Raw genomic sequence first — 23972 nt, 5'->3', positions numbered from 1 at the left:
GAGATTGGGGTAGGTTAGTATTAGAAAATTCTGGTTGTTCTTGTATATAAATTACAAGAAGTTAACCTGCTGACACGGAAAGCAATCAGGAAAACAAGTGCTAGGTTAATCTTTATTACAAAAGATTTGAGGTTTAAGAATGAAGAAGTCTTATAACAATTGTGTGAGACCTTGGTGAGGCCATAACCTGGAGTTCTGTTCTCCTTACCAAAGGAAGGATATACTAGCCTTACAGGAGTGCAGTAACAAAGGTTCACTAGATTGATTCTGGGGGTGGTGGATTGTGACTATGAAGAGACATTTAGTAGACTGGACCTGTACTCACTGGAATTGAGAATCATGAGAGGTGATGGAATGTGAAGAGGTTTGATATAATAGAGGCTAGGATAATGTTTCCCCTGGCTGGGGAGCCTAGGACTCGGTCTCAGACTAAGGAACCAGCATTTAATTAGATTTATTATTGTCACATATATTAGTACACAGTGAAAAGTATTGTTTCTTGCATGCTGTACAGACAAAGCATACTCTACATAGAGAAGAAAACGAGAGAGTGCAGACTGTAGTGTTGCAGTCATAACTAGGGTGTAGAGAAAGATCAACTTAACGCGAGGTAGGTCCATTTGAAAGTCTGATGGCAGCAGGGAAGAAGCTGTTTTTGAGTCAGTTGGTGCATGTCCTCAGACTTCTGTATCTTTTTCCCAACGGAAGAAGGTGGAAGAGAGTATGTCCAGGGTATGTCGGGTCCTTAATTATGCTGGCTGCTTTTCCGAGGTAGCGGGAAGTGCATCCATTGTCAATGGATGGGAGGCTGATTTGAGTGATGGACTGGCCTTCATTCATGATCCTTTGTAGTTTCTTGAGGTCTTGGGCAGAGCAGGAGCCATACCAAACTGTGATACAGCCAGAAAGAATGCTTTCTATGGTGCATCCGTAAAAGTTGGTGAAGTCATAGCGGGCATGCCAAATTTCCTTAGTCTTCTGAGAAAGTAGAGATGTTGGTGAGCTTTCGAAACTATAGTATCAGCATGGGGGGACCAGGACAGGTTGTTGGTGATCTGGACACCTAAAAACCTGAAGCTTTCGACCACTTCTACTTCGTCTCTATTGATGTAGACAGGGGCATGTCCTCTTTTATGCTCCCTGAAGTCGATGACTATCTCCTTTGTTTTGTTGATATTGAGGGAGAGATTATTGTCATTGCACCAGTTCACCAGATTTTCTATCTTTTTCCATCTCGTAATTGTTTGAGATCCGACCCACTATCAGCAAACTTGAAAATCAGGTTGGAGGGGAATTTGGCCACACAGTCATAGGTGTTTAAGGACTATAGTAAGGGGCTGAGGACACAGCAATGTGGGTCACCGGTGTTGAGGATGATCGTGGCGGAAATGTTGTTGCCTATCCTTACTGATTGTGGTCTGTGGGCTAAGAAGTTCAGGATCCAGTCGCAAAGGGAGGAGCAGAACCCCATGCCACGGAGTTTGGAGATGAGTTTCGTAGGAATAATGGTGTTGAAGGCTGAGCTGTAATCGATACATAGGTGTTCCAGGGTTGAGTCCAGGGCCAGGGAGATGGTGTCTGCTGTGGACTTGTTGTGGCAGTATGCAAACTCTAGTGGATCTAAGCAATCTGGGGGGGCTGGAAATGATTCGTGCCATGACTAACCTTTCGAAGCACTTCATAATGATGGATGTTAGAGCCACCGGACGATAGTCATTAAGGCACGCCGTTTGGCATTTCTTTGGCACCGGGATGATGGTCGTCTTCTTGAAGCAGAGAGGGACCTCGGATTGTTGTAAAGAGAGGTTGAAGATGTCTGTGAATACCCCCGCTAGCTGGTCCGCACAGGATCTGAGTGCTTGTCCGGGTATCCCATCCAGGCCAGTCGCTTTCCTTGGGTTGACCTTCAAGAAGGGTGCTCCGACATCTGCAATGGTGACCTCGGATACAGGTTCTTCCGAGGTGGAGGGCGTGCTCTCGCTGACCTCTTGCTCAAAACGAGCATAGAATGCATTGAGCTCATAAGAGAAGGGTGCGTTGGTGCCGACGATTTTACATGCCTTCATTTTGTAGCCTGTTAAAGATTGAGATTGAAGAGAAATTTCTTCACTTTTGGGGTTATGATCTTTAGGAATTCCTTTCCCAGAGGGATGTGGATATCTTCACAACAGAAAATGATAGCTTTTTTGATACCAAGGGAATAGAGATAGTGTGGAAAAATAGAATTGAGGATGGATGAACCATGATCATATTGAATGACAGCAGGCTCAAAAGGCTGAACTATCTACTTTTTTAAAATAGATTTTGCTCTTCACTCCTTGGTGGCTTTTAGTGTTTCATTAAGTTGTCATTATGTATGAGTCTTAGAATGTGTACCAGCAAGGTATTTGGTTAGTCTGATTGGAACTCCCATCACATCCCTAACACAATTTCCATTATAGGTTATTGGATGGTGGAAAACATGGAACCTTAAGTGATTTTATTCATATTTTCACTTTCCCTCGTTCAGGAGTGTTGAGGCCAATTTTAGCAACCCAGTGGCTGGGATCAGCTACTTCAGCACAAATTGGGGATGAAACCTGGGACTTTGTGATCTTCACGTCCATCGTAGCATCTAATGCAGTCACACCAAGGCTCGGGCGAGGAAAAAAGATAATATCTGAATATGAGAGCCTCATAATGAAGCCTGACCTTGTCTTCACCCAGCATCTGCATGTGTGTTTTTAGTGCAGGTCCCCGAGTAGTAATCAGCCGTCGGAGCCCCAGCTGGGTTCTTCTGTTGCGACTGATCTCACAAAATCTTTCCCCAGTCTAAGATTACTCTTTTGGCTGAATAGCAATAAGGGTTATTTTTGTAGGCACCATTAAAGCTGAATTATAACTAGTAGAGCATTTTGGTGCTGGAGTTTATGTCTAGTAGATTCAGCTGTTTGCTGTGGTCGAAGGTTGGTTCCTCGGCTGCAGGTGCCAATAACGATGAGATCCAAATTTATCCTGTTTAAACTACAAACACAGTGTGGTACCTCCTGAATGGTGCTTAGAATGCACGCATAACCCTTAAGCACAGGAGAGAGAAAGGAGCTTTTTGTTGTTGCAAATACAGTATCCCTGTTACCATGGTGATAACTAGGCTGCTGGGATACTAATACTGGTTTCACACCAGTTGAGTTTTTTTACACTCAGCAGGTGAATCCAGGATGGAGAGGGAGGATGCTCTTGTAATGACAACACGTCTGTTCTTTCTGCCACTTGGGACGCTACCAACTTCCTAGCAATATAAATGGGGCAAGGCTGTAGCTCTTGCATTTGCTCCTCGCAACCTCCGCCTTTCCACCACCACCCCCACAAAAAAAACAGACTCCCCACATTATATCCTTCCTGAAAATAATGAAACCCACTGCCGATATGATAATGTGGGTACTGGAAACCTTGTGGGTCCTTTGTCAAAGTCATCATTCTTCATGTGTGTACGTTATGGACTATTCAACCATGAATAAAATCACAGATCAGCCCAATCCTATTATTTATGTCCGTGCATGTTCAGCACATGAGTATTTTCCAATAGGAGTCCTTACATAGAAATCAGGAATCCTCCTTTGTTGTGTCCATCAGAACTGAGGCTGATAGTGCTCTGTTGTCTGTCTAGCTGTGATCGACTAACTGAGCATAGAGAGGTCTTGGCCTGGGAGCATTCATGTCTGGCGCTGTGTTGTACCACATGATGCATTTGCCTATTGAAAAAGGTTTAGTTTTTCACCTTTTCCTGCTGATTGTAAGCTTATTTAAAAATTGCAGAAGGTGGGCAATGAGTAATGGGGTTTTCTATTCCTCGCCTTAGCTCAAATTGGAGTAAAATAAAAGCTATGTAACCGCTATCCTCTCCATCACAAAAACTGCTCACTCCCATCTCCATATTGTTAGCTAACTATGCCTCTATCTCAGCCCATCTGCTGCTGAAACCCTTGTCATCTTCAAACTTGACTGTTCCAAATCCTCATCTGCCTTCATTTTCACACTAAAGATCCCATGGGAATGGCGAGGAGTCTTGTGTGGAACATAAGCACTGGCATGGCCAAAAAGCTTCTTTCTGTACTGTAAATACTTGCAATACTTTGGAATGCCTGCTTAGTCAGCCTCCTAGCTTTCTCCTTCCAAAATTCTGCTGCCTGTATCCAATCCTCACTCATTTATTCCAGTCCTAGCTCACCTACATGTCCTCCTGGTCGCTCAGTGTTGTGTATTTAAAATTCTTACCTTTTGTTGTTTAAGTTGTTTGTTGTTCCTCACTATTTCTATAAACACCCCCACCCCCCCACCTTACAAACCATCCAAAAGGCACTTTGGAATTCCCTCCTCAAATTTCTCTGCAAATTTAAGACCGTTCATAACACTTGCCTTATTTGATCACGCTTTTGATCCTCTAATCCCAATCTGTCTTTCATTAACCCGTATCCCATTTTAAAGGGAGTCGGTTGGAATGCATTAAGGATGCAGTGGAAGTGTAAAATGTGGTGGCGTAGCTTATAGCCTCTTCCATCGAGTTTTCTGATTTCGCTTGCATGCCAATTACCAGCAACCTTTTAGAGGGTGACATTAGCAGTGGAAAGTTGGCCTGTTATGGTGAAAAGTGGTAATTAGGTTATTGCTTGAAAAGTGGGCCACATTTTGTTCTTCAATATTAAAGTTGCTTTAAAAGGAAATCTTTTCATCCAAACCTTTAACCCACTAAATATTGTCTGAAATCTCCGGTTCGTGACAATATGCATGGAATTCTGCTTTGTATTCTTGAGCTGTTTTCATGCTGTTTAATTTTTGGTTCTAGGAGTCTGGCATCCAAGATCCAGCTTCTGGTGTCCAGAAAAAAACATGTCCCCGTTATTCCAGTGTCAAAATTGTTCCTCCTGAGCATTTGTAGCTCAGTTCTACATTAGTTTATGAAGGCTGCCAGCGTGAGGCAGCTGGGTTTAATAAACACTCGGGATTGTCTCATTGATGGTACCCTTCTGGAATCTGAAGTAAAATATTTAAAGCAGCTGTATAGAACTGCCAGTACCAACCCCAGTTAAAATACTAGCAGTCCTAGACTACAATGTGACAGCTTTGCTCGCTTGTAGCATTTTCTCCTGGAGTTCGAAGGTCGTGAGTTCAAGCTTCACTCCAGGATTTGAGCATATAAATCTAGGCTGACACTTGAGTACTGCAAGGGTGCTGCACTGTCAAATGTGTAGTTTTTCAGACGTTGCCAGTGCCTCAACTGCCCCCATTTGGTTGTAGAAGATCACGTGGCACTATTAAAAATCGACCAGGGTTTTCTCCCTATGTCCTGGTCAAGATTTGTCCCACAGCGACCATCACTGAAACCTGTTAACTGGTAATATATCTCTTTTTATGTAATCTAGCTGAGATTATGTAAAGTATTTTGGATAGGCACATGGAGCACACCAGGATGATAGGGAGTGGGATAGCTTGATCTTGGTTTCAGATAAAGCTCGGCACAACATGTGGGCCGATGGGCCTGTTCTGTTCTGTGCTGTACTGTTCTATGTATTTCCTGACACTGACTTCAAAAATTCTTCTCGGACAGCCTGAGGTTCCGAAAAGTACTTCGCAAATGCAAATGATCTCTTTCTTTGCAAAGCTGGGGATCAGGAGAAGACCTGTCTAATCTTAACATGTGCCCAGGAACCGTACAAACCCGAAAGGTTTCATGTTCAGTCCCTATTCTGTGCTGAGCTCTGATGAGAGGTGATTACATTGGCTTCAGGGTTCTTGATTCAAGCAAAGAAAATTTAGCAGGGTTCCCGCACGACCCTGTTGAAAATGTTTACGTGTTCTTGTCCAACAGGACAGGATGAGCCCTCTCTTTCGCTCTCCATTAACGAACTAATGGCCTGGTGATGCTTGCAACATTCAGAACATAGTGAATGCGGTACTGGAGGAGACTAGGTGCCTGAGGAAGAGATGGTGATTTCATTGAGGGGTGAAAGTGAGTAAATGCACCATGTAGGTGGCAATCAGACATGGAACTGTATGGTCTGTGTACCCAGTATCACAGTATTCTCCTGTACTGTATTAGCGGGCTATGCAGCATGTTGCAATGTAACTCCCTGTGCCTGAACTTGGAAGAAAAACAGCCAGAGCTTAGCTTACGTCCACAAACAGCATATCAACACTTGCTGCTTAAACCTGTATTTGGGCAATGCACCAGAATACTGCTGGTTCTTATGGAACCATACAGGAAGAGCCAGTGCCTTGCAAAGGGAGACTAGTGTGGGTGCGAGGGAAATTCTGTAAACATGTTCCATTTGTGATTTGTAACCAGTTAGCCACAGAGTTCTAATTAAAATTTAATTGTCTTTTAAAAAAAGATATTGAGAGCTCTCAGCCCAATGGTTAAAGAGGTAGCCTGGGACTTGTGTAACTCAAGTAACTCAAGGCTTGCATGCTGAGAATAAGGATCACATGAATAATGTTTGTTGGTGAATGAAGAAAGATAGATATTTTGCTGTCCCTGATGAGAAAAAGTGAAAATGCTCTTTTGGAGTTTTAGATTGGATCAGAATCTGCTTATGTAGATTCGATTAGCATTTGTGACAAATCTAACTCCTTTTTCCTTTTGGACCAGAGTACTTTGAGATGGGTTAGTTTAACGCTAAGTGCTAGACCTCTGCCAATGTAAAGATATAATTGAACTGCGATAAGCTTGTGTGTTAGTGGAAAGGTAAAATGCCAATCTTTCCAAATCAGGGTTTTGAAATATTCCTCTTGCATTGGTTTTTGCTTTAACAAAAATGTTAAAATCTATTGGCACTTGAAGACTGCACTACTACAACTTGAGAGCATTGATGAATATGGAGTGCAGTTTTTGAAACCAATTATTCCAGAGAATTAGTGTTAGGTTTCGGAGCAGTAGAGCTGTCATGATGCAGGGATCCCCCGCGCCCCCACCCCCCCAACTGCCAGAACACACATTACATTCATGCCCCGATTCTCTGTATTTAATGATTCCTGCAGCAATTTGTGGAGTTGTTTTTCTTCTATTTTTAAGCGACTTCAATCTAATTCTTTTTGTAGCATGCTTATAATTGTGGTTGAAACGCTTCAGGGGGAAAAAAATCCTGCAACAAATGACGTGTCTGTGATTCATGTTAATTCTGTTAAAGCTCCCTCACACTTTCTCAATGTGCGTCCTTTGTGCATGTTGATCAAATCAGCCAATTGGAACTTCCATTCATCTCTGTCTGTCATTGATCAATGGCAGAGGCCTAAGTCTGAATGCATGATTTTGAACAACAGTCCATCCCTAGCCTCTGCAGTCTCTTGACAGGGTGGAGGAGAAATATTTTAATTGTGAAATTATTTCACCGTTTTATACATCTTTTAAGTAAAAAGAATGTTGGGAGATTTTCTGTCTCTGCCCAACTGTGAGACAGCTTGAAACTGCTTCTCGTTCCTGTCCTCTACTCCTCTCCTGCAGCAATCCCCCCACCCTCCCCCCCCCATAAGTTAACCTGCTGAGTCCCTTCTCCCTTGTTGTGACTTGAAAAGCTTCCTCTGGCCACTGTCTTCATTCTTTTCCTGCTGCCCCAATGTGTTTAGAAATATTCCCCTACTGTTTCCACCATGCTGTTCGCTGGGATGAAAGGGAATGTCAATCTCGTGTGCCCCTCACTGTAATGCATGGCTTGCTTGCTCTGCCCTCCTCTGCCTCCCTCCCACCGCATGTTGCAAGGGTTAACTGTACATTTAACATGTATTCAAGGAAGACAAGGTATGGCAGATGCAGTGTACATTATACAGCGGAGTGAACAAATAATTGAGGATGTTAACCCATGCATTAATATGAACGTCCTGCTTGGGTTTTCTGTTCTCTGGCTCATATATGATATTGTGACATTTTAAATGCCATGAAGTAGCATCAAAAACCTTGTTCTGTAATTCCGGCATGTCGACACAGATGTTGTAAATCACTACGTATCATTGGGTGTTGGTGAAATCTGCTGGTTATAGTAGCTGACCACTTGGTACAATTAGGCCCTCAGGCTGGCATATCATTAGAAAATTTGATCTTTTATTTTATTTGGATGTTTACAGTTTTTTCAGTTCCTGTGACCATTTTCACACAAGAGTTTTACATCAAAATTCAATCAAATGAATTTTGACAGCCATTTTCGTGGGTAGTCTTGGGGTATCTGCATATTAAAATGATAAAAAGGCAATCCTCCACAGCTGTGCATATACCTCTTGGGATAGAAAGGGAAGTAACAAATAGAATGCAGATGATACCAGTTAGTGATGCTTACAGGAATAGCATTGTCTAAATATTAATATTCTGTTTCGCTGCAGAAGGCTTTGCTCTCTTAAAATATCTCAATATATTGCCAGATTCATTCACGAAATAAAATACTTGAATATGGTAAGTGTTAAGGGACATGATCTTAATTGTACTGGCATTGAAAGGTATCTTTTTCTAATGTTTCAGAGCTGTAAGGTTGACTGCCTGTAATATGGTATCCTGACAGTTCCGAGCAACGTATCGTGGAGGTACAGTGCTGTGACTATTGCTTGCTGAGATGGTATTTCTTCATACTGTGACCACTCTGTTGTTGGAAGAAGATTTGAGAATGTCTAAGTAAGTACAGATACTTCCTGCGTGATCATGTGTTCAGTCAGGAACCTGAGCATTAATTATTTTCCCCTTTCCCATGTTCAGGAATATTATCTGGGATAATCCTTCCAAAGATTAGAAATGTGATTTGCAGTTAATACCCATTAATTGTTCTTTTTTTAAAAAAAAATGCTTGTGCCAATTGTAATGTATCCAATGGAAAAGAGTGTTTAAGGGCGGAATTCTCTGATCTCATCCGTGCCCACCCCACTGCAAGTGAGGATGGAGAATTTAGTGTTCCAGCCAAAACTCCATTCACTTTCAGTGGCACCAGAGAATCCCAGCCGTGAGTGAGGATGGAGATTTTCGGTGTTTATCTTGTCCCTTTGCTTAAGCGTTCTACTTGGTTTGTTTTCAAATTTTCTCACCATCCTCCTCCAGAAGTCACCGACTCTTGTTTGACACTGCCAGCCATCCCTTAATATCTCTGTCAAGTAATCAGTCTTTGGTGAACCTAGGCAGTAGATGTTGCCATAGTTGAAGGAAATTTAATCGACTAGCCTGCCCAGTATATTTCTTTCCACTTGTGTGCTTTCCAGCAGTGGTCACTGTGTGTTGTTAACCTGGTGTTGTTAAACTTCTTACTGTGTTTACCCCAGTCCAACGCCGGCATCTCCACATCACTGTGTGGGAACCAGCAGTTTGCGTCCTGGTTGAGTTTTCCATTCTGTAACCTGTTTGCGGAGACTGTTTCCAATTGCCGTTGGCTAGATGACTCCAGGAATCAAATCTAGAACCCTCTTGGCTCAGGAATAAAATGTAGGATCCTCTTGTTTCCACAACTAAAGCTTCCTCACACAATTCATTGGGGGTGGTCTGTATTGGGATTGAGTATTCTTTAAGTGAGATATACCATGGCTAGGTGCTGAGTATCATAAAGCTCAGTAAGAAGTCTCACAACACCAGGTTAAAGTCCAACAGGTTTATTTGGTAGCACGAGCTTTCGGAGCGCTGCCCCTTCATTCACCTGATGAAGGGGCAGCGCTCCGAAAGCTCGTGCTACCAAATAAACCTGTTGGACTTTAACCTGGTGTTATGAGACTTCTTACTATGCCTACCCCAGTCCAACACCGGCATCTCCACATTATATCATAAGTTGAGAGAATAGGAGACCATTCAGCCCATCAAACCTGTACTAGGTTTTTGAATGAGCAATTGTGCTGAGTCCCATGTCCCCATCTTTTGTTCATAACCATGTAACTTCCTTATCCTCAAGCAGCTGTCCCACTCCCTTCCAAAATTATTTATTGAATCAGCTTCCACCACCTTTTCACATACAATGTTCCAGATCACAACAATGGGATGAAATGATTTCTCCTTCTCTCCCTCCAAGATCTTTGCCAGTTTTGAATCTTTGACCACTTATTGACCCACTTGCTGGTGGGAATAATGCTTTGTCTATCTATCTATCAAAACCTCTCAATCTTTATTCAATAACCCCTGTTCCAAGGAGAACAGTTTAAAGTTTATTTATTATTGTCACAAGTAGGCTTACATTAACACTGCAAATGAAGTTACTGTGAAAATCCCCTAGTCGCCACACTCCGGCACCTGTTCAGGTACACCGAGGGAGAATTTAGCATGGTCAATGCACCTAACCAACATAGCTTTCAGACTGTGGGGCAGGGGGAAACCAGAGCACCCGGAGGAAACCCACGCAGACAAGGGAGAATGTGCAAACTCCACATAGACAGTGACCCAAGTGGGAATCGAACCCGAGTCCCTGGTGCTGTGAGGCAGCTGTGCCGCCCACAGTCCAAACTTTTCCAATCATTCCATATAACTGAAGTCCCTCACCTTTAAACCTTCCCCATGTCCTTTCTGAGGCCTGTACGTCTTTCCTGAAGTTCGGTGCCCAGAGTCTCCGCAATGCTCCAGCTGACTTATAAAGTTCTAACGTGTTATCTCTGTTTTATTCTGTTCCTCTATTTGACTTTTCAACCATATTACCAATCTTTTGCTTTCTGTCGCTGAACCAATTTTGTATTCATATTGTCACTTTCCCTTAGTAAGCCATCAGTGTGGCACTTTGTCAAACGGTTTCTGATAGTCCATATGTACAGCATCAGCTGGCTGTACTACCTTATTCAACCTTCTCTGTTAGCTCATCAAAGGATTGAATCAAGTTAGTCAAATACAAGATCCATGTTAGCTCTCTTTGATTAACTGTTAGCTTTTCAAATTAAAGTTTATTTTATCCCTGATAGTGATTTCTAATACCTTCCCCACTACCAGGCCTGTAGATTTCTGGTTTACCCCTCTCCCTTTTTTTTTGGAAGGTGGGTAGCATCACCAGCCCTCCAGAATGTCCCTGGCTATTTTTAGTGTAACTTTCACATCGTTCTCTTCTGTTGTGAAGGCAGACGTGAAGTCCTCATTTATTACATTCGCCATGTCCTCTGTCTGTACATGAAGATTTTTCTTTTTGTCTTTAATAGGCCCAAATTCATAGAAGATTCATAGAATCCCTATAGTGCTGAAGGAGGCCGTTCGGCCCATCAAGTCTTCACCCGCCAACAATCCTACCAGGCCCTATTCTCCTAAGCCCACGTATTTACCCTGCTAATCCATCTGACACTAATGGTCAATTTAGCATGGTCAATCAACCTAACCCGCACATCTTTGGAGGGCACGGAGGAAACCCACGCAGACACAGGGAGAATGTGCAAGTTCCACACAGACAAGTGACCCGGGTCCCTGGCGCTGTGAGACAGCATTGTTACCCACTGTGCCACCATGCCACCCTTCATTGTAGCTAAAAGTAAAATATTGCCGATGTTGGAAATCTGAAATAAAAACAGAAAATGCTGAAAATACTAAGCAGGCCAGACAGCATGTATGGAGAGATAATGTTCATGTTTTAAGTCATCAACCTTTCATCAGGACGATTTTGCTAGACGGTCACTGACCTGAAACATTAACAGCTAATCAGATACACTTTGTGTGTTTATGCAATTTTAACCTTTAAAGTTTTGTGCTTCAATTTATTGTTGTCTACTTATAACTTCTCTATTTCGTGTACTTTCCATTATCTTCCAGCCTATTAACTGAATCTTCCTGTTGACATTTGTCTCAAACCTTTTTCTGTTTTAACTTTTACTTCTCTTCTCACCCAGGATCCATTAGTTTTCGCTATTCTATCCTTTTCCTTGAAAATAATGGCAGGATTACCACTACCGACTGTTCACTCTGGTGGGATTCTCCGGTCCTGCTGGCAGCGCACCCCCACCCATGGGTTTTCCACCAGCGTGTGGTGACGTCAATGGCAATTCCCAATGACAGCGGCGAGACCAGAGAATCCCGCCGCTAACAAACAAAGCACCACCTCCCACGGCTCAACGGCCAGACAGTCTCGGCAAATATGTTCAGTTTGTGCCCGAAATCCTTTCTTCCCTGAATGCCTTCCATTGCTTGGCACGGTGGCACAGTGGTTAGCACTGCTGCCTCACAGTGCTAGGGACCCGGGTTCGATTCCCGGCTTGGGTCACTTTGTGTGGAGTTTGCACATTCTCTGTGTCTGCGTGGGTTTTCTCCGGGTGCTCCAGTTTCTCCCCACAGTCCAAAGATGTGCTGGTTAGGTGGATAGGCTATGCTAAATTCTCCCTCAGTGTACCCGAACAGGCACCAGAGTGTGGGATTTTCACAGTAACTTCATTGTAGTGTTAATGTAAGCCTACTTGTGACTTAATAAATAAACTTTGTTCCTGCTTTATCCAATCTACCCGTGCTGAATCCTTTCTTAAATCTATCGTGGTATTGTTGCTGGACTAGTAATCCATAGACCCAGAGAAATGCTCTGGAGACCGGAGTTCAAATCCCACCACGGCAGGCAGAATTTGAATTCAATAAAAATCTAGAATTAAAAATCTAATGATAACCATGAAACCATTGTTGATTGTCGTAAAAAAAACCCCATCTGGTTCATTTCCTTCCATTAGAGAAGGAAATCTACAGTCCTTACCTGGTCTGGTCTACATGTGATTTGAGACCCACAGCAATATGGCTGACTTTTAAATGCCCTCTAATATGGTCTCCATTGTATCAAATTTCTAAAAGCCTCAAAGGAATGAAAGCGGACAGACTACCCAGCATCCACCTAGGTAGTGGAAACAACAATGGCAAACTCAGCACTGTTGACCCTCAAAATCCTCCTTATTAACATCTGTGGGCTAAGGCCTCAAGCAACAGCCTGACGCAGTTATACTCATGGAATCATACCGTACAATGTCCCAGACATCACCATCCCTAAGTATGTCCTGTCCCACAGGCAGGCAGGTCAGACCCAGCAGAGATGGCAGCATAGTGCTATACAGTGGGCCATTGCTCTGCGAGTCCTCAGAATCAATTCCAAACCCCATTAAGTCATCAGGTCAGACATGGGCAAGGAAAACTCCTGCTTATTACCATATACCGTCCTCTCGCAGCTGATGAATCAGTATTCCTCCATGTTGAACACCACGTGGAGGAAGCACTGAGGGTGGCAAGGGCACAGAATGTACTTTGAATGGGGGACTTCAATGTCCATCACCAAGAATGGCATGCCACTGTGCGAGCTGGTTAAGTCCTAAAGGACATAACTGCTAGACTGGGTCTGTAGAAGGTGGTTTGGGAACCAACAAGGGGGAAAAACATCCTTGACCTCATCCTGCTGTAGATGCATCTGTCTGTGACAGTATTAGGAGTGACCACAGCATAGTCCGTGTGGAGACAAAGTCCTGTCTTCACATTGAGGATGCCTTCCATTGTGTTGTGTCGCATCACCACTATGCTAAATGATATAGTTTTCAAACAGATCTAGCAACTCAAGACTGGATGACCATGAAGCACTGTGGGCCATCGGCAACAGATCTGTACGCAACCACAATCTGTAACCTCATGGCCCAGTATATCCTCACTCTACCATTACCACCAAGCTAGGGGATCAATGAAAAGTGCAGGAGGGCATGCCAGGAGAAGCATCAGACATACTTAAAAATGAGGTGTCAACCTGGTGAAGCTACAACACAGGGTTACTTGCTTGCCAAACAGCATAAGCAGCAAGTGATAAGAGTTAAACAATTCCACAACCAACAGATGAGATCTAAGCTTTGCAGTCCTGCCACATCCAGCTGTGAATGGTATTGGACTATAAACAACTCACTGAGGAGGAGGCTCCACAAATATCCCATTCTCAATGATGGAGGAACCCGGTACATCAGTGCAAAATATAAGGCTGAAGCATTTGCTCCAGTCGTCAGCCAGAAGTGCCAAGTGGATGATCCATCGTGGCCTCCTCTGGATGTTCCCAGCATCACAGATGCTAATCTTCAGCCAATTCGATTCACTCCACGTGGTATCAAGCAATGGCTGAAGGCACTTGGATACTGCAAAGGCTATGGGCCCTGACAAAATTGTGGCAATAGTACTGAGAATTTATATTCTAGAATCGGCTGATGATTAGCATCTGTGATGTTGGGAACATCCAGAGGAGGCCACGATGGACCATCCACTTGACACTTCTGGCTGACGATTGTAGCAAATGCTTAAGCCTTATCTTTTGCACTGATGTACCGGGTTCCTCTAGCCAAGCTGTTCTAGTACAGCTGCAACTTTGGCATCTACCCAGCAATGTGGAAAATTGCCCAGCTATGTCCTGTACAAAAAAAAGCAGGCCCAATTCAACCCAGCCAATTACCACCCCATCAGTCTACCCTTGATCATCTGTGAAGTGATAAAAGGTAATTAACATTGCTATCAAGCGACAATTGTGTAGCAATGACTTACTCAATGATGCTCAGTTTGGGCTTCACCAGGGCCACGTAGCTCCTGATCTCATTACAACCTTGGTTCAAACAAGGACAAAAGAGTTGATCATCAGAGGTGAGAGTGAGTACAATCATGAGACATAAGAGCAGAAGTAGACCATTCGGCCCATCTAGTCTGCTCCACCATTCAATGAGGTTATGACTGAAATTATATGATAATCTTTAACTCCACTTTCCCAACTTGTCCTCATAACCTTTGATTCCTTTAATGATTAAAAATCTGTTTGTTCTTGACATCAAGGCCACATTTGACAATGTGTGGCATCAAGGAGCCCTAGCAAACTTGGAGTCCATGGGAACCAGGGAAAACTCTCTGCTGTTTGGAGTCTTACCTAGTATAAAGGATTATGGTTGTTGGAGGCTAGTCATCTCAGCTACAGGACATCACTGCAGGTGTTCCTCAGGGTAGTGTCCTGGGCCCAACCATCTTTAGTTGCTTCATTGATGACCTTACTTCCATCATATGGTTAGAAGTGGGAATGTTTGCTGATGATTGCACAATGTTCAGTCACTGTTTTAAGACTTATCTGGATAGACACATGATCAGGTGGGGAGTAGAGGGATTTAGGCAGTTGGTCTAGATAGGATAACGTGATCAGTGCAGGCTTGATGGGCCGAAGGGCCTGTTCTTTGTTCTTTGTTCGGGACTCCTCAGAAACTGAAGTAGTCTGTGTTCAAATGCAGCAAGATCTGGACAATATCCAGGCTTGGGTTGTTAAGTAGAAAGTAACATTCGTGCCACACAGCGCCAGGCAATGACCATCTCCAAAAGAGAGAAACTGACCATTACCTCTTGGCATTCAATGGCATTGCCATCGCTGAAACCTGCACTGTCAACACCCTCAAAAACTGAACTGGACTAACCATATAAATACTGTAGCTACAAGAGCAGATCAGAGGCTAGGACTCCTGCAGTGAGTAACTTATTCCTGACTACCCAAACCCTGACCACCATTTACAAGGCACAAATCAGCAATATGATGGAATACTCTCCCCTTGTCTGAGTGAGTGCAGCTCCAAAAACCCTCAAGAAGGTCGACACTAGGACAAAGCAGACAGCTTGATTGGCACCCTATCCACAAACATTCACACCCTCCACCACTGACACACACTGCCAGCAGTGTACCATCTACAAGATGCAGGAACTCATCAAGGCTCCTTAGACATCTCCTTTCAAACCAATGGCCACTACCATCTAGAAGGGCAAGGGCAGCAGACAACTGGGAACACCACCACATGGACATTCCCTCCAAGTCATTCACCATCCTGACTTGGAAACACATGGCTGTTCCTTCACTGTCGCTGGGTGAAAAGCCCTGGCACTCCCTCGCCAACAACACTGTGGATGTACCTACACCTCATGGACTGCAGCGGTTCATGAAAGCAGCATACCAGCACCTTCTCGAGGGCAGCTAGGGATGCTAATAAATGCTGGTCTAGCCAGTGATGTCCACATTCCATGAATGAATCACTTTTTAAAAATGAACCCCTCTCAAGCTGATCATTTTTGTCATTGATATTATCTTGCCTCTTTCTATAACTGCATTAAACCAAATGTTGTTGCAATCACTTATTAGTTTGCTGATCTCCTTGTATAACACAATCCATTTTCCTTAATCCATTTTCCAGAACTTGATCCAGCACTGCTTCCTCCCTTGCTGAACTGAATTAACTTCAGTATGCACGTCACAGTCTTCCATGTCTTTAACACTATTTTTTTGAGCCTATATTAGGATAAAGTCTCCTAATATTATCAGGCTATTTTTGTTGCATACATTTTAAATTTGCCATTAATGTGCTCCTGTATCTCTTCACGGGTATGGAGCTCCCTTTTATCTGGTGCATCCCCTTATTGAATCATTCAGTGTAACATTTCCCATGTTAGCCATTCTTTCAGGCCTATAAAAGTGCAATTGCAATCTTGATGCCAGTCAGGGTTTTTAAGCTGTCCTGACTTCATAGCTCTCCAAAAGCATTTTAAGTAGAAGGGGAAGAGCGGGGGGGGGGGCTTCATTGTCTTTGGAAATTCGTATTAATTTGGGTTTCTTCAGGTGTTTAGTAATTTCAGTCTATATTGTAAACCCTTGTCTGATTTTTTTTTTTAAATTCTGTTTTACCATGTTTCCCTTTTTTAAAGAATGTCATGTTTTCCACTGGCCAAACCTCTAGCGCAAGATTGCGGGAAATCATTATCAGCGTCTCTGCATTTCATCAGGATCTTCGATTGTAAACAAACACGTCCCAGTGATTTATCTAACTTTAGTTTGAGTAACATCTTTTGTACCAGTTCCTTGAATAATGACTTCCCTTTTGGTTAAACAATAACCTTTCTTAATGGCTCCGCAGCCGCCTCTAGTGCAAAGCATTGATGAGGCCATTGTTAGATTATTGTGCGTGGCTTTGGGTGCCTCATTATAGAAAGGACATTGAAATCCGAGAGGCTGTATAGTGTGGATTTGGCAGGGGATGCAGGGATGAGAGAGCCTTATACTTGTGGGGTGGGAGGTCGGGGGCGGTGAGGGAGGGGGCACATGAAGTTTCGGGACTGATCTTTACTGGAGAACGTGTTTACAACCGATTTTTTAAAGTTATGAAGGGTTTTAGTATGCTGAATAGAAAACGGCCATTAAACAATCGAGGAGAGTGAATGAGAAATTTCTTTACTAAGAGGGTTGTGTGAACATGGAATGCTTTTCCACATGGAGTGGTTGAGTCAGAGACCATTGTTTGAGGGTAAAGTGGATAAATATTTGAAATAGATAAAGATGCAAGATTCCAGGGTGAATGTAGAGGAAGTGGAGTTGATTATTGATTTAACTAGTAATGATCCAGCACAGACTGTGTGCCTACTGGCTGCCTCTTGTGCTATAAACTTTCTTGCTTCTATGGTGTTTCTATAATCCTAATATCCACCTCATCTGTAAAAATAAGGCTAAGTACACATTTTGTATATCTGTAATTCCCTTAATCTCTATTCCTTTTCACCACTATACAAAACCATGACTATCCTCTCACTAGGAATGTATCTTCATAATTCTTTGTTGCTATTTTTTATTTCTTCCTAGTTTTCCTCTTTTTTTTCAGTCTACCCTGTAAGATAAATGTTTCTCTGGTTTCAAAATATCTCTGATTTCCCTGGTTGTCCATAATACCTTTGATGAATTTCCATTTTCCCTTATTGGAATTAGCTTGATTTTTAATCTATTCCTTCCACTGCTTTAAATGTTTTCTACTTATGGATGTATAGTTCTATTTGCCTATATTTCCTTCCATTTAAACTGGACAATGCCCCTTTTAAATCTCTCTATTTTTCCAGTGAAGAAGCCTTGCCTTCAAATCTTTTCATTTGTCTTCTTTCACCGCACGTAACTATGTATGGTGATGACTCTTTCACAATATTTGCCATGATTTCTTTCCCTAGCTGTGGTGTGGGGGAAGGCCAGAAAACTGGCCTAGCTCAGTTGAATTCATTCTTTGAATAATGTACCAGTTTATCATATTTACCCCACCTCCTCCCCCATTACTATTTTTTAAAAATATTAAACGCTCATTTATCTTTTGCATACCTTATTTTCATGTCCTGTATCTTTACGGGTTAACCCACGTCAAACTTAATGTCTTGATTCAGCATTAATGCAGTTGTCCTCTGAGAATGTTGCGATCCTTTGTTAAAAGCTGGTAACCCTTTATTAACTAGACGCGAGGGCAGTATAGGCCTCTTGTAGTGCCACTCCTGATTTGGTGGCTCGAAGCTGCTAAAGAAATTATTTGTCTTTTGTTCACTTTAATGAACAGTGGTGTGTTTGGTAAAGGTGATGCATTAGATTTGGGGCATTTACAGTGGCCCCAGTGAAGATTTTCCAAATTGATGTTTTTACAGCTTGTTATAAAAGTTTCAATGGCTGAAGTTTTTTTTTGTCTTTCTCCTGCAGGTTAAAGCATTACAGCAGGTCAAGGATACTACAACCAGAATATTTCTGAGAGCTTTTAAAGCCATGGATAGGTGTAAGCATGTAGGGCGCCTGCGACTCGCCCAAAATCACTCTATATTGAATCCCCAGAAGTGGCATTGCATGGACTGCAACACCACCGAGTCTGTTTGGGCCTGTCTTAAATGCTCCCATGTGGCTTGTGGCCGCTACATTGAGGAGCATGCACTCAAACACTTTGAGGAAACTAGGCATCCTTTGGCTATGGAGGTCAATGAACTTTATGTCTTTTGTTATCTTTGTGATGACTACGTGTTGAATGACAATGCTACGGGGGATTTAAAACTGTTGAGAAGCACTTTAAGTGCAATAAAGAACCAAAAGTACAGTCCGATGGCACGCAATGGCAGGGCATTGCGGTCAATGGCTTGCGGGGAATCTCCTTGTTCGTTTCAGAAGAACAAAAAAGGGCAGACTCACAGTACAGAGCAGATGTTCACTGCTCTTTGGCACAGACGCCAGTCTTTGCTAACAAAGGCAATGCGCATTTGGTTTGAACAAACAACCAGCGGTAAGCGTAGATTGGAAGAGAAGCGACTACAGGAGGAAATGGATAGACGAAAGGAGGAAGCGAGGAAGCGCCGGCAGGAGCTAAAGCGTAAGTTCATGGAAGAACTTGCCAACACTCCACCCAGGAAAAGTGCAAGGATTTTATTTCAAATTCGAAAGGAGGACCATATCTCGAGAAAGTGCAGAAAACCAACTGGAAAAAAGGTGCTACAAACTGCCCCTACCTCAAAACGACAAAGGAACAAAATGAAGCGGTATTACGCTGCCAAGCGCAAACCAGTGGTAACACCTGGTGTTACGGGCCTGAGAAACCTTGGTAATACCTGCTACATGAACTCCATCCTGCAAGTACTCAGTCACTTGCAAAAGTTCAGAGAGTGTTTCTTAACCCTTGATCTCTGTGAGACTGAAGAACTGTTGGCAAGGACCGCAAACGGGAAAACGAGATTGTCTAACAAGGTCACTCTGGGGATTGGTCCTGCATCTTGCTTAGCGGGAAGAAATGATCATGTGGGAACTTCAGGGAGATACAGCATGCCAGCTGGTTTGAACGGAGGTGCTTCTATGGCCAGGAACCTGGAACTTATTCAACCCAAGGAGCCTAGCTCAAAGCACATCTCTCTTTGCCATGAACTTCACACGCTCTTTCGAGTAATGTGGTCTGGGAAATGGGCTTTGGTATCCCCGTTTGCTATGTTGCACTCTGTATGGAGCTTGATCCCGGCGTTCAGGGGATATGGTCAGCAAGATGCTCAGGAATTTCTGTGTGAATTACTGGACAAAGTGCAGCAGGAGCTGGAATCGGAAGGCACGAAGCACAGGATCCTTATTCCTTTTTCTCAAAGGAAGCTCACCAAGCAGGTTCTCAAGGTGGTGAATACCATCTTTCACGGGCAGCTGCTCAGTCAGGTAAAGGAAAACGATAGTGTGTGCAGTCTTATTTTAATTTAATTCTTTATTCCTGATCTGATCTTGTCAAGATGAAAGATGACAATGCTGCTGAATGGAATACTTTCCACTTTGTAGCCAGTGACAGCACTCTTCTATCAGTTATCAAATGCCTGAGACGTAGCTGCAAAGTTGGCTGTGCTTAATGTAAAAGTTAAAGCTGTGTCCTTTTGCCATTGCCATCCTTCATTTTATTTTTAATGAAAGCTGAAAAGGGTGCTTTGTAACTAAGAACTTGATCCCCTTTCCGTTTCCAACATGCTAGCATTTGTTAGTGATTAGCTTTTCAGCAATACTATCGAGACTACGTCTAAGTTCTAACCTTGGGTTTTAACTTTTTAATTATAATCTCGCTGCTGTCCTGAAGGTGCTGTTTGTGACTGCAGTACAATTCCCTGGGTGCCCGTAACCATCTGTTTACTGTGCCCAAGTGACCATTCCTAACATATGTGTCTTGATAATGAGCCTTGGCAAGCTATTTGACTCTGGAAAGCATCAGGGCCCAACCTTGTTTTTCCCCTCCCACCACGCACCCACACGCTTACCGGCACTGCAGACTGGGTGAAAATCTGGAGTGGAGTTCCTGGTGATTTTTTTTTTTTTTGCGATTCCATTTGGGTTACGTTCTATGTCATCTCCTCCTCCTCCTCCAGTTTATGTTGTCACTGTAGTCAAGCAGACCGCTGAAGTGGGGGGGAGCCCTTTTCACACAAGTGGAGGCTGAATAATGATCTGTCGGATATGATATATATCTCAGAAATTGGTTAAACTAATGATTTGTTACGAGTTCAGCGGAAGCTTTACACGGCTTGTGTTCCAGCATGTTTTATTTGGAGAATGCCAGGAGGATCTACATTAAGTTCCCAGTCTTTGAGTAACTGTGCATAGTTCCACTCTTGCTCACACCACCACCCCCAAGCTTCCCTTTACTTCAAAGGGGGTAAATTTATAATCTGGGGCAGCCATGTTATGATGCAGACTGCTTCCACTGAAAGTGATTCTTGAAAACGAGTAGGCCGTTGAGGTATTTACAGAAGATTCTGTGGGAGGTATGCACCCATGTCATTGAAATATCTCCCTCCCTTTCAGGGCAGGCAGGCTTGTGGTCAAATTGCTTTTACGCATTTTATTTGCCTCATTGTGCTTATTTTTATAATGGCTCCATCCAGCTGCTCTTCTAAATTCCCATGGTATCAGCTAGAATACCTTTAGGTCTGCTCATTTACATTGCAGTAGACGGTAGGGCAGCGAGCAAAGTGAAACCCCAGTAGTATTAAATCTGAACATGTGTAATTATGATGATTCAGGTCAAGCCATTGTACACTTCGGGCTTTTCATACCTTATTTATGTTAACAGCTTCCAGAAGCAGCCCTGTACTGTGAATAAGATGGCACCTATGACTCCAAAGACACACAGCTCCACCTCAGCAGGTGGTTTCATTCTTGCCCCCCAACAACACCCCCCCCCCCCCCCCCCCCCCCCCCCAGGGGCAAGGTATGGGAACAAGAGTGGGCCAATCAGGACTTGCAACGATTACGTTCCTGACTGTTGAACAGCTGTACCCCACACCGTTCCTGCATTAGCACAGTTTAGACGTTGCTGCCAGTGTCGTCAGTGTTGCTACTATCTATAAGCAGCATGAACCTGGAACAGAGGGAGCCCTTCAGATTTTGAAATTGCTTCCGCTGGAATAAGTTCTGCAATATAATGAGGTTTCCTGTTGTTTAACTGGGTTTCCATATTTACATCAAAGGTATAATGTTACAGGACCCACCAGCAGGGAGAAACCCACGTTACTAGAGTTATAAAGGTTTAAAAGATATTTGGGTGTAGTTGCTGGCTAACTTGTTGTTTATTTGGACCTGTGATGAGAACAGTAAAATCCTGCCCATCGATAGATCTTTTTCTACACCCTAGCTATGACTGTAACACTACATTCTGCACTCTCTCATTTCCTTCTGTATGAACGGTATGTTTTGTCTGTATAGGGTGCAAGAAACAATACTTTTCACTATGTTAATACATGTGACAATAATAAATCAAATCAAATTAAGATTGCACGTTCTAGTGGATAAAGATGAGCAAATTTTTCCTACAGTAGATGAATTTCCAAGAAAATATCAGCTTAAGTGACGGGCAGTAAACCAATTGAATTGAGAAGTAATCAATACGGATTTCATTGAATCAAGATCCAGATTTTTAAAATTCCTTTTTTTGTATGGGATGTGGGCGATGCCGGCTGGGCCAGCATTTATTGCCCATCCCTAACTGCACTCCATTTCAGAGGGCATTTGAGAGTCAACCACATTGCTGTGGGTCTGGAGTCACATGTAGGCCAGACCAGGTAAGGACAGCAGATTTCCTTCCCTGAAGGACAATTAGTGAACCAGATGGGTTTTTCCGACCATCGACAATGGTTTCATGGTCATCGGTAGATTCTTAATTCCAGATTTTTTAAAATTGAATTTAAATTCCACCATCTGCCATGGTGGGATTCGAACCCGGATCCCCAAAACATTAGCTGAGTTTCTGCATTAATGGCCTAGCGATAATACCCCATTGCCTCTCCTAATAGCTGCGTCTTAATTTGGAATTTCATTGAGACTTAAAACGAACAAAGCACATAATTGAATAAAAAGTGACACCGAGGCCTACTAATGCAGCTCCAGGTTGTTTGATTTTGTTGCTGTGCTATTGCTCAGGGTGTAAGAGTGTATGCCACAAGGTGGGTTAGATGCTGGTTAGGAGCCACTCTTTGTGTGCCAGCCAAGGGAGTGGCCGCTCGTGGGTATCTGCGGAACAGCAGAGCTGAGCCTGGTCCAATCCTTACATAGCCGCATTTGCAACAGAAGGTCACAACAGCAGTTGGGAAAAGAAAGCCAGACAATCTCCCCAGATAGGGAAACTTGGATCGTGGCCCCCCTTCCTTAGGCTCCCTTTGCACTTCCTAAAAGCTGAGTCAGTAGCATTGGCGGAGACCCGGGACCATGTTCCATCTGGGCTGCAGATGCTGCCTGTCGTAAAGCACCCAAGCAAGGAGTGGAGAGCTGTATACGTTTAATTCACTTTGAAATTTGTCAGTATAAGTTATGTGAAAATGTGAGCAGTATTGGATTTGAAAATTCAGCAGAGTGCAAACTGCACAAAACTGCTCCCCCCTTGCACAAAACTTTCCTTTCACGGTATTTTTCCAAACTTTCCTGTGTTGGCTCCTCCATTAAATATTGACACACTCCCAAGGACCTTCTGTTCTAAGTTCAGTGTCATATAACCAGAGGAAATCGGTGCGGTCGTTGCAGAAAGCATTCTTTATTTGTACAAAGCAGCAGAAATAACATCAACAAACGACATATCCCGTAGGTACAGGGAAAAGGGAATGCCACATTTTTAAGATGCTGTGTTCTTGCCACATTATATGTCCACACTCGGCAGTCAGAAATGTAATGACCTTGTAAACCACGTTTTGAACTTAAATCCTCCGAGAAACACTGAGCTGATTTATTGAACACGTTGTCCTAAGCAACTCTCATATACCTCCTAGTGGCCACGTCAGGAACAGCGAGTGGCAGTGTATCATTGGATACCTTGCTTCCCTTTAACACCATCAAAATGGTGAATTTATTGGGAAATTAAAATCAAATGGAGGTTAAAAAACTAAAGGAAGCTAGCCAATGTCTGAACTATGAATTATCACATCCCAGGAGAAGGCCATTCAGTCCATCGTACTGTATGTGCCAGCTCTTTGAATCATAAAATCGTAGCATCCCTACAGTGCAGGAGGAGGCCGTTCGGCCCATCTAGCCTGCACCGACGACAATCCAACCCAGACTCTGTCCCCGTAACCCCACGTATTTAACCTGCTAGTCCCCCTGGGGGCAATTTAGCATGGCCAATCAACCTAGCCTGCACATCTTTGGAGTGCGGGAGGAAACCAGAGCACACGGAGGAAACCCATGCAGACACGGGGAGAACGTGCTTGAACTTATTCCCCGTCCTTTTCATAAACCCAGTAAAGCTATTCTTGGGGGTAAATTAGATTACAACATGGGGAC

General features: G+C 43.3%; 1 protein-coding gene across 2 annotated transcripts in view; it reads left to right on the top strand.

The window, feature by feature from the left end:
- Window positions 1-23972, top strand: part of LOC144511821 (ubiquitin carboxyl-terminal hydrolase 49-like) — a 72928-nt gene that overhangs the window by 20893 nt on the left and 28063 nt on the right. For both annotated transcript variants that reach the window (XM_078242175.1, XM_078242174.1), the window contains exons 2-3: window positions 8483-8632; window positions 18405-19880. In XM_078242175.1, coding sequence (XP_078098301.1) covers window positions 18468-19880 — 1413 coding nt within the window. In that variant the 5' untranslated portion in view covers window positions 8483-8632; window positions 18405-18467. The remainder of the gene's footprint in view (window positions 1-8482; window positions 8633-18404; window positions 19881-23972) is intronic.

This window comes from Mustelus asterias, chromosome 25, assembly GCF_964213995.1.
Source record: "Mustelus asterias chromosome 25, sMusAst1.hap1.1, whole genome shotgun sequence".
In the NCBI taxonomy this organism is placed as follows: domain Eukaryota; kingdom Metazoa; phylum Chordata; class Chondrichthyes; order Carcharhiniformes; family Triakidae; genus Mustelus; species Mustelus asterias.
The sequence above is the reverse complement of the archived record's forward strand: the minus strand, read 5'-3'. Positions and strand labels throughout refer to the sequence as shown.